The 21,442-nt window shown below is 47.4% G+C and overlaps 1 protein-coding gene across 1 annotated transcript in view; it reads right to left on the reverse strand.

The window, feature by feature from the left end:
• olfm3a (olfactomedin 3a) overlaps positions 1 to 21,442 on the reverse strand; it is a gene marked incomplete at its 3' end in the record, with an annotated part of 80,349 nt that overhangs the window by 10,748 nt on the left and 48,159 nt on the right. Inside the window, exons 3-6 of the mRNA XM_079489487.1 lie at positions 18,140 to 18,295; positions 13,930 to 14,149; positions 4,433 to 4,539; positions 1,098 to 1,279 (exon numbers count right to left, since the gene is read on the reverse strand). Of these exons, the coding sequence (XP_079345613.1) occupies positions 1,098 to 1,279; positions 4,433 to 4,539; positions 13,930 to 14,149; positions 18,140 to 18,295 (665 nt within the window). The remainder of the gene's footprint in view (positions 1 to 1,097; positions 1,280 to 4,432; positions 4,540 to 13,929; positions 14,150 to 18,139; positions 18,296 to 21,442) is intronic.

A 21,442-nucleotide genomic window follows, 5' to 3' on the forward strand; every position in this document is an offset into this window, starting at 1 on the left:
GGTACTTGTTGTAGTACAGAGTGTGTTTACCTGACGATGATGTTGCTCTGGTACTTGTTGTAGTACAGAGTGTGTTTACCTGACGATGATGTTGCTCTGGTACTTGTTGTAGTACAGAGTGTGTTTACCTGACGATGATGTTGCTCTGGTACTTGTTGTAGTACAGAGTGTTTTACCTGACGATGATGTTACTCTGGTACTTGTTGTAGTACAGAGTGTTTTACCTGACGATGATGTTACTCTGGTACTTGTTGTAGTACAGAGTGTTTTACCTGACGATGATGTTACTCTGGTACTTGTTGTAGTACAGAGTGTTTTACCTGACGATGATGTTACTCTGGTACTTGTTGTAGTACAGAGTGTGTTTACCTGACGATGATGTTGCTCTGGTACTTGTTGTAGTACAGAGTGTGTTTACCTGACGATGATGTTACTCTGGTACTTGTTGTAGTACAGAGTGTTTTACCTGACGATGATGTTACTCTGGTACTTGTTGTAGTACAGAGTGTGTTTACCTGACGATGATGTTGCTCTGGTACTTGTTGTAGTACAGAGTGTGTTTACCTGACGATGATGTTGCTCTGGTACTTGTTGTAGTACAGAGTGTGTTTACCTGACGATGATGTTGCTCTGGTACTTGTTGTAGTACAGAGTGTGTTTACCTGACGATGATGTTGCTCTGGTACTTGTTGTAGTACAGAGTGTTTTACCTGACGATGATGTTACTCTGGTACTTGTTGTAGTACAGAGTGTTTTACCTGACGATGATGTTACTCTGGTACTTGTTGTAGTACAGAGTGTTTTACCTGACGATGATGTTACTCTGGTACTTGTTGTAGTACAGAGTGTTTTACCTGACGATGATGTTACTCTGGTACTTGTTGTAGTACAGAGTGTTTTACCTGACGATGATGTTACTCTGGTACTTGTTGTAGTACAGAGTGTGTTTACCTGACGATGATGTTGCTCTGGTACTTGTTGTAGTACAGAGTGTGTTTACCTGACGATGATGTTACTCTGGTACTTGTTGTAGTACAGAGTGTTTTACCTGACGATGATGTTACTCTGGTACTTGTTGTAGTACAGAGTGTGTTTACCTGACGATGATGTTGCTCTGGTACTTGTTGTAGTACAGCGAGCCGTTGTACACCACGTGATTGGTCCCCTCCCACTTGAAGGGCAGGCTGTAGGTCCGCGAGACCACGCCCGCCACGAAGTCCGCCGTCGACTTGTACTCGCGCACGATCTTACTGTTGGTGTAGCTGTCCATGTACCACACCTAGAGGGGCCACCAGGGGGGAGACAAAAACATCACTGTCCATGTGCCACGCCTAGAGGGGCCACCAGGGGGAGACAAAAACATCACTGTCCATGTGCCACGCCTAGAGGGGCCACCAGGGGTAGACAAAAACATCACTGTCCATGTGCCACGCTTAGAGGGGCCACCAGGGGGGAGACAAAAACATCACTGTCCATGTGCCACGCCTAGAGGGGCCACCAGGGGGAGACAAAAACATCACTGTCCATGTGCCACGCCTAGAGGGGCCACCAGGGGGAGACAAAAACATCACTGTCCATGTGCCACGCCTAGAGGGGCCACCAGGGGGGAGACAAAAACATCACTGTCCATGTGCCACGCCTAGAGGGGCCACCAGGGGGGTACAAACATCACTGTCCATGTGCCACGCCTAGAGGGGCCACCAGGGGGAGACAAACATCACTGTCCATGTGCCACGCCTAGAGGGGCCACCAGGGGGAGACAAACATCACTGTCCATGTGCCACACCTAGAGGGGCCACCAGGGGGAGACAAACATCACTGTCCATGTGCCACACCTAGAGGGGCCACCAGGGGGAGACAAAAACATCACTGTCCATGTGCCACGCCTAGAGGGGCCACCAGGGGTAGACAAACATCACTGTCCATGTGCCACACCTAGAGGGGCCACCAGGGGGAGACAAACATCACTGTCCATGTGCCACACCTAGAGGGGCCACCAGGGGGAGACAAAAACTCGGATGGTGACAAATCATGACAATAAACACATTTTTTTGGGGCCGAACAAATAATTAGAAAGAAGAAAAACAACAAAAGAAAGTGTTGTACCCTGCCCTTGGCTCTCAGGGGCCCTTGGCTCTCAGGGGCTCTTGGCTCTCAGGGGCCCTTGGCTCTCAGGGGCCCTTGGCTCTCAGGGGCCATTGGCTCTCAGGGGCCCTTGGCTCTCAGGGGCCCTTCCCTTGGCTCTCAGGGGCCCTTCAGGGAAATTGGACTGCAGTACTGGGCTTGAGGCCCTGAAAAGGGCTCTCCATGGGGCCCTTCATTGGTGGTTGATTTAGTTAAATTTAGGTCAAAAAGATGATAAAAGAAAAACGGAAAAACATCAACATGAAGCGCTATGGGGGGGGGGCCTCAATAATTACGGGCCCAGGGGCCCTGGTGAGGGTTAATCGGTCCCTGCAAACACATGCACCCGATAAACATGATGGATAGTTAGAGTCGCGGCCCGGCGAACGCGCCAACCCCCGGTCACAAACAAACAAAAAATAAAGGTCACCTTTTGCATAATTATTAGCGCTCTGTGAATATTACATGAACACATCGTCCTACTGCACACATGGAGCCGTGATGAATCGGACAGACATCGTCCTCCCCACTGCACACAGGGAGCCGTGATGAATCGGACAGACATCGTCCTCCCTACTGCACACATGGAGCCGTGATGAATCGGACAGACATCGTCCTCCCCACTGCACACATGGAGCCGTGATGAATCGGACAGACATCGTCCTCCCCACTGCACACATGGAGCCGTGATGAATCGGACATACATCGTCCTCCCCACTGCACACATGGAGCCGTGATGAATCGGACAGACATCGTCCTCCCCACTGCACACATGGAGCCGTGATGAATCGGACAGACATCGTCCTCCCTACTGCACACATGGAGCCGTGATGAATCGGACAGACATCGTCCTCCCCACTGCACACATGGAGCCGTGATGAATCGGACAGACATCGTCCTCCCCACTGCACACATGGAGCCGTGATGAATCGGACAGACATCGTCCTCCCCACTGCACACATGGAGCCGTGATGAATCGGACAGACATCGTCCTACTGCACACATGGAGCCGTGATGAATCGGACAGACATCGTCTTGTATCGTCCCACTGCGAGACAATCCATTATGTTCCAAAAGCTTTAACCCATTCAGACCCCTGGACGATTCTACAAAAAAAAAATGACGATTCTACAAAAGAATGGCTTCTAAATCGTGACAGTTTTGTCATGTTTCTATATGTCAAAGACCCCCAACAAATATGTAATTGGCCGCCGACCTACTACATATTTTCAGATGTGGGGTCGGCGGCCAATTACATATTTGTTGGGGGTCTTTGACATATAGAAACATGACAAAACTGTCACGATTTAGAAGCCATTCTTTTGTAGAATCGTCAATAGCAGATCTACAAGCTCGTAGCGCGGCACCGAGTGCCGCGCTACGAGCTTGTAGATCTGCTATTTTTCAATAGCTCAAGTATATAATGACATTCTGCTTAAAACACCAAAAGGGGGCTTCCCGCCCTGAATGTGTTAAAACACCCAAAGGGGGCTTCCTGCCCTGAATGTGTTAAAACACCCAAAGGGGGCTTCCCGCCCTGAATGTGTTAAAACACCCAAAGGGGGCTTCCCGCCCTGAATGTGTTAAAACACCCAAAGGGGGCTTCCTGCCCTGAATGTGTTAAAACACCCAAAGGGGGCTTCCCGCCCTGAATGTGTTAAAACACCCAAAGGGGGCTTCCCGCCCTGAATGTGTTAAAACACCAAAAGGGGGCTTCCCGCCCTGAATGTGTTAAAACTCTACAGCGTGATATTATTCAGGGCTGTATGTGTTGTGATTGTTGTGATAAATCATCGCCCCGCGGCGCTCTGAGAACAAGACGCAGACAGCGTGCAGGGCACACCGCACATCGCCCCGCGGCGCTCTGAGAACAAGACGCAGACAGCGTGCAGGGCACACCGCACATGACCCCCACACCCCCCCACCTTAACCCATTCTGGGCGGGAACACAGTGCCACGCTACGAGCTTGTAGATCTGCTATTGTTGCGAAAATCGTGAAAATGTGGTGCAAAACTTTGAATATATAATCTTCCAGGGTGAACGTTTTTAACTCCAATCTTCACTTCGGGGTATCTTTACTTCCCGGCTCTGGGGGGGGAGGGGGGGGGGGGGGTCCCTGGAACAACATATTTTCAGATGGGGGGTCGGCAGCCAATTACATTTATTTCTGGGGGTCCTTGACATGCAAATGTTTGAGAATGACTGACATACTGTAGAAACATAGGGTTTTTCAGAAAACTGTCAGGATCTAGAAGACATTTTGTAGAATCTGGTCTCAGGTGTAAATGTCTTAAGGCGATAACTCACCCGGTTGTTGCTGGTGGACGCCTGCGGGTCGGTCATCCACGCCCCGAACCGCGTCCCAGACGTCTTTATGGTGGCAGGTCCAGTGATTTTCATTAGTTTTCCACACGCTGTTAAGTTCACACACACACACACACACACACACACACACACACACACACACACACACACACACACACACACACACACACACACACACACACACACACACACACACACACACACACACACACAACTAGTCTGAGTCTAGAGGACTCACACGCTGTTAATTAAGTTAACACATTAAAATTGGTGTTTTAAACATTATGTTATAATTTAGCTATTGAAAAACAGCAGACCTACAAGCTCGTAGCGCGCCACCGAGTGGCACGCTACGAGCTTGTAGGTCTGCTATTTTTGAAAAAAAATCGGGAAAATGAGGCACAAATCTTTGAATATTATATTCTTTCAGAGCGAACGTTTTCAACTCAAATCTTTGCTTCTGGGAGGAGGTCCCTGGAACAACATATTTTCAGATGGGGGTCCAGGGGGGGGGGGGGGTCCCTGGAACAACATATTTTCAGATGGGGGTCGGCGGCCAATTACAGATATTTTTGGGGATCCTTGACGTGAAACGTTTTGAACACAACTGACATGGAAAACATGGGTTTTTTCACAGAACTGTCAGGATTTAGAAGACATTTGTAGAACCGATGGTAGGTCTAAATGGTTCAAAGGGTGGCTGTGGCTCAGGAGGTAGAGCGGGTCGTCCAATGATCCCTGGGTCGGCGGTTCGAATCCCGGCTCCTCCTCCTCCTGTCCACATGTCGAAGTGTCCTTGGGCAAGACACTGAACCCCACACTGCCTCCAGTGAGTCGGTCGGTGTGAGCTCGCCACCGTCGGTGTGTGAATGTGGGATATTGAGGACGCTGGCGTCGACTGTTCACCTCCCAATGTATGAATGAATGGACCGTTGTAAAGCGCTTTGAGCACTTGGAAAAGCGCTATAAATGGTAAATGGTGCATTTATATAGCGCCTTTATCCAAGGCGCTTTACATAGATTGTGCATTACATTCACCCATTCACACACACACACATTCATACACCGATTGCAGCGGAAGCCATGCAAGGTACCAACCAGCACATCGGGAGCAATTTGGGGTTCAGTGTCTTGCCCAAGGACACTTCGACATGTAGACAGGAGGAGCCGGGATTCGAACCGCCGACCCATGGATCATTGGACGACCTGCTCTACCTCCTGAGCCACAGTCGCTATAAAATGGAGGTTTCTCCTCCATCCTTACAGGGACATTTCACCGCTCGGAGAAACTGCAGTCACTCAATTTTAATAGTATTTGTAGTAGATTTCACAATTTGAAATGTGCATCCTATGGCCAGAAATATAATGAAGTCCGTGTGTTTGACTGGATTGCTGAATTCCTACAATGCCCATAATGCTTTAGTGCTCTTCCCCTCCTTGTGTAAAGGGGGGGGGGGGAGGAGGCTGCAAGGAGGTGTCACTTTGTAGTCCAGGAAGGAAGTGAGACCACAGGTTTTTGGTCATGAACATGGATGATGTCATGACTGCAATATCTGAAAAAACACACATTTAAAAACCCCCAGGGAAGTGTTTCTTGTGTCCTAAACCAGTGTTTCCCAAAGTGGGGTCCGGGGAGGGAGTTCCAGGGGGTCCCCAGCTAAATGATAGTTTGGAACCAAATGGACCCTTATGGGTCTGTATCTCTGAGAGTGTACAATTGGAACCAAATGGACCCTTATGGGTCTGTATCTCTGAGAGTGTACAAATGGAACCAAACGGACCCTAACGGCCTTAACGGGTCCATTTGGTTCCGTGTGTACACTCTCAGAGTTACATTAACATTGATTTTACAATATAAATTGGGGGTCCCAGAGAAAGAAATGCCATTAAATGGGGGGTCTGTAGACTAATACGCATGTCAAACTGCGGGGTCCTTGAAATTAAACGGGTTGAGAATCACTGCTAGGGCCGTCAAAATCTTCTCTTATGGGGGTCCCTATGGCATATATTTTTCAAATGGGGGTCCGCGGGCTCATCAGTGTCAATTTGTGGGTCCTTGACATGAAACAGTTTGCGAACCGCACTGTCCTAAACATCATTAAAATAGAACCGCACCGCACTGTCCTAAACATCATTACACTGTCCTAAACATCATTACACTGTCCTAAACATCATTACACTGTCCTAAACATCATTACACTGTCCTAAACATCATTACACTGTCCTAAACATCATTACACTGTCCTAAACATCATTACACTGTCCTAAACATCATTACACTGTCCTAAACATCATTACACTGTCCTAAACATCATTAAACTGAACTGCACTGTCCTAAACATCATTAAAATAGAACAGCACCGCACTGTCCTAAACATCATTACACTGTCCTAAACATCATTACACTGTCCTAAACATCATTACACTGTCCTAAACATCATTACACTGTCCTAAACATCATTACACTGTCCTAAACATCCTTACACTGTCCTAAACATCATTACACTGTCCTAAACATCCTTACACTGTCCTAAACATCATTACACTGTCCTAAACATCATTACACTGTCCTAAACATCATTACACTGTCCTAAACATCCTTACACTGTCCTAAACATCATTACACTGTCCTAAACATCATTACACTGTCCTAAACATCCTTACACTGTCCTAAACATCATTACACTGTCCTAAACATCATTACACTGTCCTAAACATCATTAAACTGAACCGCACTGTCCTAAACATCCTTACACTGTCCTAAACATCATTACACTGTCCTAAACATCATTACACTGTCCTAAACATCATTACACTGTCCTAAACATCCTTACACTGTCCTAAACATCATTACACTGTCCTAAACATCATTACACTGTCCTAAACATCATTACACTGTCCTAAACATCATTAAACTGAACTGCACTGTCCTAAACATCATTAAAATAGAACAGCACCGCACTGTCCTAAACATCATTACACTGTCCTAAACATCATTACACTGTCCTAAACATCATTACACTGTCCTAAACATCCTTACACTGTCCTAAACATCATTACACTGTCCTAAACATCATTACACTGTCCTAAACATCATTACACTGTCCTAAACATCATTACACTGTCCTAAACATCATTAAAATTAGATCTGGTTGCAAAAGGGCTGAAGCGTCTTTAAGTCCCTTAAGCCAATTTCATGCCTGTGTCACCAGAGAGGGTTTGATCGCCCTCTGTGTCACCAGAGAGGGTTTGATCGCCCTCTGCGTAAACACAGATATACCGGAGGCACTTAGAGAGAGAGACAGACACACACACACACACGGACACACATAGCCTGGCTAATAAGCCAGACCGAATCAGCCGTTGGCCTGCCGGCGGATTACGGTCTGGAGAGGCTCAATTGTACGCCCATTTCCTACACCAGAGAACTGGTGTGGCCAATCGGGACACGGTATGCAATATGGGCGGGTCCTTGAGCAACACTCTGAACCCCTGATTGCTCCCGACGTGCAGGTTAATTGGTGCCTTGCATGGTTTCCACCGCCATCGGTGTGTGTTTGAATGTGTGTGTTTGAGTGTGTGTGTGCGTGTGTGTGTTTGAGTGTGTGTGTTTGAGTGTGTGCGTGTGTGTGTGTGTGTGGGTGAATACATGTATGTGTGGATAGGTGAATGTAATGCACAACATATGTAAAGGTGTGTGAATGTGTGTGTGAATGGGTGAATGTAATGCTCAATCTATGTAAAGGTGTGTGAATGTGTGTGGAACTGTGGATGGGTGAATGCAATGCACAATCTATGTAAAGGTGTGTGAATGGGTGAATGCAATGCACAATCTATGTAAAGGTGTGTGAATGGGTGAATGCAATGCACAATCTATGTAAAGGTGTGTGAATGGGTGAATGTAATGCACAATCTATGTAAAGGTGTGTGAATGGGTGAATGTAATGCACAACCTATGTAAAGGTGTGTGAATATGTGTGTGTGAATGGGTGAATGTAATGCACAATCTATGTAAAGGTGTGTGAATGTGTGTGTGAATGGGTGAATGTAATGCACAATCTATGTAAAGGTGTGTGAATGTGTGTGAATGGGTGAATGTAATGCACAACCTATGTAAAGGTGTGTGAATATGTGTGTGTGAATGGGTGAATGTAATGCACAACCTATGTAAAGGTGTATGAATGTGTGTGGAACTGTGAATGGGTGAATGTAATGCACATGAATGTGTGTGGAACTGTGAATGGGTGAATGTAATGCACATGAATGTGTGTGGAACTGTGGATGGGTGAATGTAATGCACAATCTATGTAAAGGTGTGTGAATGTGTGTGTGAATGGGTGAATGTAATGCACAACCTATGTAAAGGTGTATGAATGTGTGTGGAACTGTGGATGGGTGAATGTAATGCACAACCTATGTAAAGGTGTATGAATGTGTGTGGAACTGTGGATGGGTGAATGTAATGCACAATCTATGTAAAGTGCCTTGGATAAAGGCTGCTATATAAATGCACCGTTTACCATTTCTGCCGAGAAGCAGAGGTACGGCTGATGACTCTATATATATATATATATATATATATATATATATGGCTGGCTGGCGTGTTATCGTCTCCAACCCCCGTACGCCCCAGGCCTTCTGGGAGTCATTGTGGAGGCTGCATTTAGTGTCATAGAACGCAATTAACCCATTTAGACCTGGGAACGATTCTACAAATGTCTTTTCTGAAAAAAAAACATGTTTCTATGTTAGTGGTTCTCAAACATTTTCATGTCAAGGACCCCCAAAAATATATGTAATTATATCCCCCCCCCATCTGAAAATATGTTGTTCCAGGGAGGGACCACACAGAAGCAAGGCTTTGAGGTCAAAACGTTCGCTTTGAATATATATATATTCACGATTTTTTTCAAAAATAGCAGACCTACAAGCTTTAAGCTGTTGAAAAATAGCAGATCTACAAGCTATGAGCTTGTAGATCTGCTATTTTTCAACAGCTTAAAGTATAACATAATGCTTAGTTAAAACACCAAAACGGGGTTCCCGCCCAGAATGGGTTAAGGAAGATTACGTCTTTAACACCCCGAGAAATCGATTATTCCTACCACTGATTGTAGCTAAATTGAATATGAAATACGGGAAGCATTCTATTCCCTCTAGTGTTTTGTAGGCTATATTATATATGAATATCATCTATTATAAGTCCCTCCTTAGTAAACCCATTTTGGACTGATTAAAAAAAAGGCTTCTAAATCTCTTTCTGAAAAACCCATGTTTCTATGTCAGTGGTGCTCAACCTTTAAAACCCATGTTTCTATGTCAGTGGTGCTCAACCTTTAAAACCCATGTTTCTATGTCAGTGGTGCTCAACCTTTAAAACCCATGTTTCTATGTCAGTGGTGCTCAACCTTTAAAACCCATGTTTCTATGTCAGTGGTACTCAACCTTTAAAACCCATGTTTCTATGTCAGTGGTGCTCAACCTTTAAAACCCATGTTTCTATGTCAGTGGTACTCAACCTTTAAAACCCATGTTTCTATGTCAGTGGTGCTCAACCTTTAAAACCCATGTTTCTATGTCAGTGGTGCTCAACCTTTAAAACCCATGTTTCTATGTCAGTGGTGCTCAACCTTTAAAACCCATGTTTCTATGTCAGTGGTGCTCAACCTTTTTCATGTCAAGGACCCCCAGGAATTATCTCTATTGGGCCACGGACCCCCATCTCAAAATATGTAGTTCCAGGGACCCCCCCAACCCAGAAGCAAATATTTTAGGCCAAAATGTTCGCTCTGAAATATATATTCAAAGATTTGCGGCACGTTTTCACGATTTAAAAAAAAATAGCAGACCTACAAGCTCGTAGCGCGCCACTCGGTGGCGTGCTATGATCTTGTAGATCTGCTATTTTTCAATAGCTAAAGTATAACATAATGTTTAAAACACTGAAAGGGGTCCCCGCCCAAAATGGGTTAAGCAGTTCAAGCCATTGGTATGGAAGTATTACGCCCAACAACAACATGTGATTGAAGTATTACGCCCAACAACATGTGATTGAAGTATTACGCCCAACAACATGTGATTGAAGTATTACGCCCAACAACATGTGATTGAAGTATTACGCCCAACAACATGTGATTGAAGTATTACGCCCAACAACATGTGATTGAAGTATTACGCCCAACAACATGTGATTGAAGTATTACGCCCAACAACATGTGATTGAAGTATTACGCCCAACAACATGTGATTGAAGTATTACGCCCAACAACATGTGATTGAAGTATTACGCCCAACAACATGTGATTGAAGTATTACGCCCAACAACATGTGATTGAAGTATTACGCCCAACAACATGTGATTGAAGTATTACGCCCAACCACATGTGATTGAAGTATTACGCCCAACAACATGTGATTGAAGTATTACGCCCAACAACATGTGATTGAAGTATTACGCCCAACAACATGTGATTGAAGTATTACGCCCAACCACATGTGATTGAAGTATTACGCCCAACAACATGTGATTGAAGTATTACGCCCAACAACATGTGATTGAAGTATTACGCCCAACAACATGTGATTGAAGTATTACGCCCAACAACATGTGATTGAAGTATTACGCCCAACAACATGTGATTGAAGTATTACGCCCAACAACATGTGATTGAAGTATTACGCCCAACCACATGTGATTGAAGTATTACGCCCAACAACATGTGATTGAAGTATTACGCCCAACCACATGTGATTGAAGTATTACGCCCAACAACATGTGATTGAAGTATTACGCCCAACAACATGTGATTGAAGTATTACGCCCAACCACATGTGATTGAAGTATTACGCCCAACAACATGTGATTGAAGTATTACGCCCAACAACATGTGATTGAAGTATTACGCCCAACAACATGTGATTGAAGTATTACGCCCAACAACATGTGATTGAAGTATTACGCCCAACAACATGTGATTGAAGTATTACGCCCAACAACATGTGATTGAAGTATTACGCCCAACAACATGTGATTGAAGTATTACGCCCAACATGTGATTGAAGTATTACGCCCAACAACATGTGATTGAAGTATTACGCCCAACATGTGATTGAAGTATTACGCCCAACAACATGTGATTGAAGTATTACGCCCAACAACATGTGATTGAAGTATTACGCCCAACATGTGATTGAAGTATTACGCCCAACAACATGTGATTGAAGTATTACGCCCAACAACATGTGATTGAAGTATTACGCCCAACAACATGTGATTGAAGTATTACGCCCAACAACATGTGATTGAAGTATTACGCCCAACAACATGTGATTGAAGTATTACGCCCAACAACATGTGATTGAAGTATTACGCCCAACAACATGTGATTGAAGTATTACGCCCAACAACATGTGATTGAAGTATTACGCCCAACAACATGTGATTGAAGTATTACGCCCAACAACATGTGATTGAAGTATTACGCCCAACAACATGTGATTGAAGTATTACGCCCAACAACATGTGATTGAAGTATTACGCCCAACAACATGTGATTGAAGTATTACGCCCAACATGTGATTGAAGTATTACGCCCAACAACATGTGATTGAAGTATTACGCCCAACAACATGTGATTGAAGTATTACGCCCAACAACATGTGATTGAAGTATTACGCCCAACAACATGTGATTGAAGTATTACGCCCAACAACATGTGATTGAAGTATTACGCCCAACAACATGTGATTGAAGTATTACGCCCAACAACATGTGATTGAATTCAGCCGTCAATATCATTTAGTGCAGTGTGCAAAAGGCACTTTGACTGTCCAATACCACGGTTCCCAAAGTGGGGTCCGGGGACCCCCAGGGGTCCTTGAGGGAGTTCCAGGGGGTCCGGGGACCCCCAGGGGTCCTTGAGGGAGTTCCAGGGGGTCCCCAGCTAAATGATAGTGTGTTGTCTACAGTGTGGTCGCATATAGAGTAACTGGAGATAATTGGCATTAAGCTACTGATTTGGACGAGTTATCAAACCAAAATGTAGGAATACAACAATACAGTCACCTTATGATAGTTTGGAACCAAATGGACCTTTGTATTACTTTATTATAATAAAGTACGATCTGCTATTTTCAGCAAGTGTAAAAACAGTCATTACGACGGCATCAAGGCCCGCCAAGATACATTTCAGTCGACTAAATCAACTGTAGATTTAAATCTTATGACATTTAGTCGACTAAAACTAGACTAACACTAAAACAATCCGGGTGACTAAAATGTGACTGAAACTAAGTGAAACCTTCAAGAGACGACGACTAAAACTAAAATCTAAATTTGCTGCCAAAAACACAGCTGCAGCGCAGTCGGTTGGTTTTACCACTCACTTAGCTTGCGCATGCAGCTGCAGCGCAGCCGGTTGGTTAACCACTCACTTAGCTTGCGCATGCAGCTGCAGCGCAGTCGGTTGGTTAACCACTCACTTAGCTTGCGCATCCAGCTGCAGCGCAGTCGGTTGGTTAACCACTCACTTAGCTTGCGCATGCAGCTGCAGCGCAGTCGGTTGGTTAACCACTCACTTAGCTTGCGCATGCAGCTGCAGCTAGCCGGTTGGTTTTACCACTCACTTAGCTTGCGCATGCAGCTGCAGCGCAGTCGGTTGGTTTTACCACTCACTTAGCTTGCGCATGCAGCTGCAGCGCAGTCGGTTGGTTAACCACTCACTTAGCTTGCGCATGCAGCTGCAGCTAGCCGGTTGGTTTTACCACTCACTTAGCTTGCGCATGCAGCTGCAGCGCAGCCGGTTGGTTAACCACTCACTTAGCTTGCGCATGCAGCTGCAGCTAGCCGGTTGGTTTTACCACTCACTTAGCTTGCGCATGCAGCTGCAGCGCAGTCGGTTGGTTAACCACTCACTTAGCTTGCGCATGCAGCTGCAGCGCAGTCGGTTGGTTAACCACTCACTTAGCTTGCGCATGCAGCTGCAGCGCAGTCGGTTGGTTAACCACTCACTTAGCTTGCGCATGCAGCTGCAGCGCAGTCGGTTGGTTAACCACTCACTTAGCTTGCGCATGCAGCGCAGTCGGTTGGTTAACCACTCACTTAGCTTGCGCATGCAGCTGCAGCGCAGTCGGTTGGTTAACCACTCACTTAGCTTGCGCATGCAGCGCAGTCGGTTGGTTAACCACTCACTTAGCTTGCGCATGCAGCTGCAGCGCAGTCGGTTGGTTAACCACTCACTTAGCTTGCGCATGCAGCTGCAGCGCAGTCGGTTGGTTAACCACTCACTTAGCTTGCGCATGCAGCTGCAGCGCAGCCGGTTGGTTAACCACTCACTTAGCTTGCGCATGCAGCTGCAGCGCAGCCGGTTGGTTAACCACTCACTTAGCTTGCGCATGCAGCTGCAGCGCAGTCGGTTGGTTAACCACTCACTTAGCTTGCGCATGCAGCTGCAGCGCAGTCGGTTGGTTTTACCACTCACTTAGCTTGCCCATGCAGCTGCGCAGCCGCGTGTCGAGCCGCAGCACGCGCTGGTATAGCGTGTCGTAGTCGGACGCGCCCAGCTCGTCCTGGATGGCCGTCAGGACCGCCGACAGGTTGCGGATCTCCTCCTTGAACTGGGAGATGACCGCCGCGTCCGTCTTGTACTGCTCCAGCACCGGGATCAGAGGCTTCAGCTCGTCCATCTTGTCCGTGAGCTCCTGGTGGCGGCGGGGACATGGGGGGGGGGGGGGGGGGGGGGGGGGGGAGTGGATTAGCACGCAGAGAGGACTATAGGATACAGATGTCTGCTTTGAAGACATGGCGAAGGAACACGGGGACGTTTACATGTGTTCATTTAAAGTGCAAACATCTGCCCTAAAAGGGATCGATAGTTCAGATTTGTTTAAACTTATCTTTCATTAATATAGTGGTTGCAACTGTATTAATCGATTGGCCCAGTCCCGTGGTGGGAGTTCTGCTCTGGTTTTGGTGAAATATGAAGTAGTTCCGGTCGTTTTGCTACGAGCTTGTTAGATCTGCTATTTTTTCAAGAGCTAAAGTATAACGTAATGCTTAAAACAACAAAAGGGGTTCCCGCCCAGAATGGGTTCATTTGGTTCTTGAACTGCATCACCTTTCTACTTGAGGAGAGTTGCAGTGAACGTCTCACGTGGGGATCAACGGGATTTCCAAAGCATCTCTTGGAATTATTACAGCGCCTGTCGTTAAATATCGCCAACCTGCCATAAAATGTAATTATTATTTATGCTGTAATAATCCCTGGTGGCAGCAGGTGTAGTTAGCGCCGGCCTGGCCTGAATGAGACAATAAATAAAATAATAAGCAAATAAATCCTTGTAGAACTAAAAGCAGACTTTAACCCGTTTTGGGGACGGGAACGCGTTTTGGTGTTTTAAAGCATTATGTTATACTTTAGCTATTGAAAAACAGCAGATCTACAAGCTCGTAGGTCTGCTGTTTTTGAAAAATCGTGAAAATATTTATTTCAGGACAATAGCAGATCTACAAGCTGTTGGGCAATAGCAGATCTACAAGCTGTTGGACAATAGCAGATCTACAAGCTGTTGGACAATAGCAGATCTACAAGCTGTTGAACAATAGCAGATCTACAAGCTGTTGGACAATAGCAGATCTACAAGCTGTTGAACAATAGCAGATCTACAAGCTGTTGGACAATAGCAGATCTACAAGATGTTGGACAATAGCAGATCTACAAGCTGTTGAACAATAGCAGATCTACAAGCTGTTGAACAATAGCAGATCTACAAGCTGTTGAACAATAGCAGATCTACAAGCTGTTGAACAATAGCAGATCTACAAGCTGTTGGACAATAGCAGATCTACAAGCTGTTGAACAATAGCAGATCTACAAGCTGTTGAACAATAGCAGATCTACAAGCTGTTGAACAATAGCAGATCTAAAAGCTGTTGAACAATAGCAGATCTACAAGCTGTTGAACAATAGCAGATCTAAAAGCTGTTGAACAATAGCAGATCTACAAGCTGTTGGACAATAGCAGATCTAAAAGCTGTTGAACAATAGCAGATCTACAAGCTGTTGGACAATAGCAGATCTAAAAGCTGTTGAACAATAGCAGATCTACAAGCTGTTGAACAATAGCAGATCTACAAGCTGTTGGACAATAGCAGATCTACAAGCTGTTGAACAATAGCAGATCTACAAGCTGTTGAACAATAGCAGATCTAAAAGCTGTTGAACAATAGCAGATCTACAAGCTGTTGGACAATAGCAGATCTACAAGCTGTTGAACAATAGCAGATCTACAAGCTGTTGGACAATAGCAGATCTACAAGCTGTTGAACAATAGCAGATCTACAAGCTGTTGAACAATAGCAGATCTACAAGCTGTTGAACAATAGCAGATCTAAAAGCTGTTGAACAATAGCAGATCTACAAGCTGTTGGACAATAGCAGATCTACAAGCTGTTGAACAATAGCAGATCTACAAGCTGTTGAACAATAGCAGATCTACAAGCTGTTGGACAATAGCAGATCTACAAGCTGTTGAACAATAGCAGATCTACAAGCTGTTGGACAATAGCAGATCTACAAGCTGTTGAACAATAGCAGATCTACAAGCTGTTGGACAATAGCAGATCTACAAGCTGTTGAACAATAGCAGATCTACAAGCTCGTACATCTGGTATTTGAAAAAAAGATATATATATATATATATATATCGTTTTGAAAACGTTCTGGAAATCTTTGAATATACTGTATGTTAATTATTCTTTCATGGCGAATGTTTTTAACTTTGCTTCTGAGGGGCGGGGAGGGGGGGGGGGGGGGGGGGGTCCCTGGAACAACATATTTTCAGATGGGGGTCCGCGGGGCAATTACATATAATCTGTGGGGGTCCTTGACATGAAAACGTTTGAGGACCACTGATAGTTTTAGTTTTTCTTCAGGAAACTAATAATTTTGAAGTCATTTGTAGAATCTGGTCTCAAATCAAATCAAATCAAATGTTATTTGTATAGCACATTTACATTGACCGAAGACAAACCAAAGTGCTGAACATGAGCATGTAAAGAAAAACAAACAAAACAAAAAACAAAGCAACAAGTGAGAGCAGAAGTATATACAAACGGTATATAATATATATAATGTATGCGTTTTCAGACAACATTAAAAGAAAAAGAGAAAAAGTGTGTCTTTAGGAGAGATGTAAAAACCCCCAGGGACTGGGCAGAGCGGATGGGAGGGGGCAGGGCATTCCACAGAGAAGGCTCGGTCACCTCTAGCGACACGTGAGGTTCCGGGCACAATCAAAAGCAGTTGGTCAGCTGACCTCAAGGGTCTGGCTGAGACGGGGGGGGGCAGGGGGTGGGGGGGGGGGGGGGGGGCAAGCCCATTTTGGGCTTTGAAGACAAACAGTCTCAGGTCCAAATGGGTTAAAATTAGTTGCTCTGGATCAGGGCCAGTGGTGGTAAAATAGTACTCACATTGTTGTACTTAAATGGTAAATGGTGCATTTTATATAGCGCCTTTATCCAAGGCGCTTTACATAGATTGTGCATTACATTCACCCATTCATACACTGATTGCGGCGGAAGCCAGGCAAGGCACCAACCAGCACATCGGGAGCAATTTGGGGTTCAGTGTCTTGCCCAAGGACACTTCGACATGTAGACAGGAGGAGCCGGGATTCGAACCGCCGACCCATGGATCATTGGACGACCTGCTCTACCTCTTGAGCCACTTACTTACATAAGTAAAAGTATCAATACTGATATATAGAAATACTCTGTTACAAGTTACAAGTCTGAATATTCAAAATGTACTTGAGTAAAAGTACCAAAAGTATTGGTATTTGAAAATAGACGATCGGCTATTTTAAAATGGCCCGAAATGTATATACTGTACAAGTACATGTAGGGCTGAACTATAAATGTATATACTGTACAAGTACATGTAGGGCTGAACTATAAGTGTATATACTATAAATGTATATACTGTACAAGTACATGTAGGGCTGAACTATAAGTGTATATACTATAAATGTATATACTGTACAAGTACATGTAGGGCTGAACTATAAGTGTATATACTATAAATGTATATACTGTACAAGTACATGTAGGGCTGAACTATAAATGTATATACTGTACAAGTACATGTAGGGCTGAACTATAAGTGTATATACTATAAATGTATATACTGTACAAGTACATGTAGGGCTGAACTATAAGTGTATATACTATAAATGTATATACTGTACAAGTACATGTAGGGCTGAACTATAAGTGTATATACTATAAATGTATATACTGTACAAGTACATGTAGGGCTGAACTATAAGTGTATATACTATAAATGTATATACTGTACAAGTACATGTAGGGCTGAACTATAAGTGATGAATGTATGTTTTGGATGATAATCAAAATCTACAAAGTCACTGGTAACTATAATTAAAGTGTTGTAATAAATGTAGTGGAGTAGAAGTTTTGGAAATTGGAAACGCTCAAGTAAAGTACAAATAAACTCAAAATTGTACTTAAGTACAGCACTTAAGTAAATGTACTTAGTTACTTTTCACCACTGATGATAACATCTCAAGGGGTTTTCCATGAAATAACTTTTAACACACTCTTATATCTCTTGCACGCACGCACGCACGCACGCACGCACGCACGCACGCACGCACGCACGCAGTCAGTACCTGGAAGTTCCTAGCCATGGTGGTCTTCCTGTCGTCCTCGATCTGCCTGAACTTTGACCTCAGACCTTTCATCTGGTTCTCCATCTTGATGACGTACTGGAAGTCTCTCTGGGTGCGCAGGTTGAGAACCTCGATGGACTGGGACATGTTCTGTACCTGGTGGAGGGGGGGAGGGGGGCAGGTTGAGACATGTTCTGTACCTGGTGGAGGGGGGCAGGTTGAGACATGTTCTGTACCTGGTGGAGGGGGGCAGGTTGAGACATGTTCTGTACCTGGTGGAGGGGGGGCAGGTTGAGACATGTTCTGTACCTGGTGGAGGGGGGCAGGTTGAGACATGTTCTGTACCTGGTGGAGGGGGGCAGGTTGAGACATGTTCTGTACCTGGTGGAGGGGGGAGGGGGGCAGGTTGAGACATGTTCTGTACCTGGTGGAGGGGGGAGGGGGGCAGGTTGAGACATGTGCTGTACCTGGTGGAGGGGGGGAGGGGGGCAGGTTGAGACATGTTCTGTACCTGGTGGAGGGGGGAGGGGGGCAGGTTGAGACATGTTCTGTACCTGGTGGAGGGGGGCAGGTTGAGACATGTTCTGGACCTGGTGGAGGGGGGAGGGGCCAGGTTGAGACATGTTCTGTACCTGGTGGAGGGGGGAGGGGGGCAGGTTGAGACATGTTCTGTACCTGGTGGAGGGGGGGAGGGGGCAGGTTGAGACATGTTCTGGACCTGGTGGAGGGGGGGAGGGGGGCAGGTTGAGACATGTTCTGTACCTGGTGGAGGGGGGCAGGTTGAGACATGTTCTGTACCTGGTGGAGGGGGGAGGGGCCAGGTTGAGACATGTTCTGTACCTGGTGGAGGGGGGGAGGGGGCAGGTTGAGACATGTTCTGTACCTGGTGGAGGGGGGGAGGGGGCAGGTTGAGACATGTTCTGGACCTGGTGGAGGGGGGGAGGGGGGCAGGTTGAGACATGTTCTGTACCTGGTGGAGGGGGGGAGGGGGGGCAGGTTGAGACATGTTCTGTACCTGGTGGAGGGGGGAGGGGGGCAGGTTGAGACATGTTCTGTACCTGGTGGAGGGGGGGAGGGGGGCAGGTTGAGACATGTTCTGGACCTGGTGGAGGGGGGAGGGGGGCAGGTTGAGACATGTTCTGGACCTGGTGGAGGGGGGGAGGGGGGCAGGTTGAGACATGTTCTGTACCTGGTGGAGGGGGGGCAGGTTGAGACATGTTCTGGACCTGGTGGAGGGGGGAGGGGGGGGCAGGTTGAGACATGTTCTGTACCTGGTGGAGGGGGGAGGGGGGCAGGTTGAGACATGTTCTGTACCTGGTGGAGGGGGGGAGGGGGGCAGGTTGAAACATGTTCTGTACCTGGTGGAGGGGGGGAGGGGGGCAGGTTGAGACATGTTCTGTACCTGGTGGAGGGGGGGAGGGGGGCAGGTTGAGACATGTTCTGTACCTGGTGGAGGGGGGGAGGGGGGCAGGTTGAGACATGTTCTGGACCTGGTGGAGGGGGGGAGGGGGGCAGGTTGAGACATGTTCTGTACCTGGTGGAGGGGGGCAGGTTGAGACATGTTCTGGACCTGGTGGAGGGGGGAGGGGGGGGCAGGTTGAGACATGTTCTGGACCTGGTGGAGGGGGGAGGGGGGGGGGCAGGTTGAGACATGTTCTGGACCTGGTGGAGGGGGGGAGGGGGGCAGGTTGAGACATGTTCTGTACCTGGTGGAGGGGGGAGGGGGGCAGGTTGAGACATGTTCTGTACCTGGTGGAGGGGGGGAGGGGGGCAGGTTGAGACATGTTCTGTACCTGGTGGAGGGGAGGAGGGGGGCAGGTTGAGACATGTTCTGGACCTGGTGGAGGGGGGAGGGGGGCAGGTTGAGACATGTTCTGTACCTGGTGGAGGGGGGAGGGGGCCAGGTTGAGACATGTTCTGGACCTGGTGGAGGGGGGGAGGGGGGCAGGTTGAGACATGTTCTGTACCTGGTGGAGGGGGGGAGGGGGGCAGGTTGAGACATGTTCTGGACCTGGTGGAGGGGGGAGGGGGGCAGGTTCTGTACCTGGTGGAGGGGGGGAGGGGGGCAGGTTGAGACATGTTCTGTACCTGGTGGAGGGGGGCAGGTTGAGACATGTTCTGTACCTGGTGGAGGGGGGAGGGGCCAGGTTGAGACATGTTCTGTACCTGGTGGAGGGGGGGAGGGGGCAGGTTGAGACATGTTCTGTACCTGGTGGAGGGGGGGAGGGGGCAGGTTGAGACATGTTCTGGACCTGGTGGAGGGGGGGAGGGGGGCAGGTTGAGACATGTTCTGTACCTGGTGGAGGGGGGGAGGGGGGGCAGGTTGAGACATGTTCTGTACCTGGTGGAGGGGGGGAGGGGGGCAGGTTGAGACATGTTCTGTACCTGGTGGAGGGGGGGAGGGGGGCAGGTTGAGACATGTTCTGGACCTGGTGGAGGGGGGAGGGGGGCAGGTTGAGACATGTTCTGGACCTGGTGGAGGGGGGGAGGGGGGCAGGTTGAGACATGTTCTGTACCTGGTGGAGGGGGGCAGGTTGAGACATGTTCTGGACCTGGTGGAGGGGGGAGGGGGGGGCAGGTTGAGACATGTTCTGTACCTGGTGGAGGGGGGAGGGGGGCAGGTTGAGACATGTTCTGTACCTGGTGGAGGGGGGGAGGGGGGCAGGTTGAAACATGTTCTGTACCTGGTGGAGGGGGGGAGGGGGGCAGGTTGAGACATGTTCTGTACCTGGTGGAGGGGGGGAGGGGGGCAGGTTGAGACATGTTCTGTACCTGGTGGAGGGGGGGAGGGGGGCAGGTTGAGACATGTTCTGGACCTGGTGGAGGGGGGGAGGGGGGCAGGTTGAGACATGTTCTGTACCTGGTGGAGGGGGGCAGGTTGAGACATGTTCTGGACCTGGTGGAGGGGGGAGGGGGGGGCAGGTTGAGACATGTTCTGGACCTGGTGGAGGGGGGAGGGGGGGGGGCAGGTTGAGACATGTTCTGGACCTGGTGGAGGGGGGGAGGGGGGCAGGTTGAGACATGTTCTGTACCTGGTGGAGGGGGGAGGGGGGCAGGTTGAGACATGTTCTGTACCTGGTGGAGGGGGGGAGGGGGGCAGGTTGAGACATGTTCTGTACCTGGTGGAGGGGAGGAGGGGGGCAGGTTGAGACATGTTCTGGACCTGGTGGAGGGGGGAGGGGGGCAGGTTGAGACATGTTCTGTACCTGGTGGAGGGGGGAGGGGGCCAGGTTGAGACATGTTCTGGACCTGGTGGAGGGGGGGAGGGGGGCAGGTTGAGACATGTTCTGTACCTGGTGGAGG

Source organism: Electrona antarctica, assembly GCF_951216825.1.
Source record: "Electrona antarctica genome assembly, chromosome: 20".
Lineage (NCBI taxonomy): Eukaryota > Metazoa > Chordata > Actinopteri > Myctophiformes > Myctophidae > Electrona > Electrona antarctica.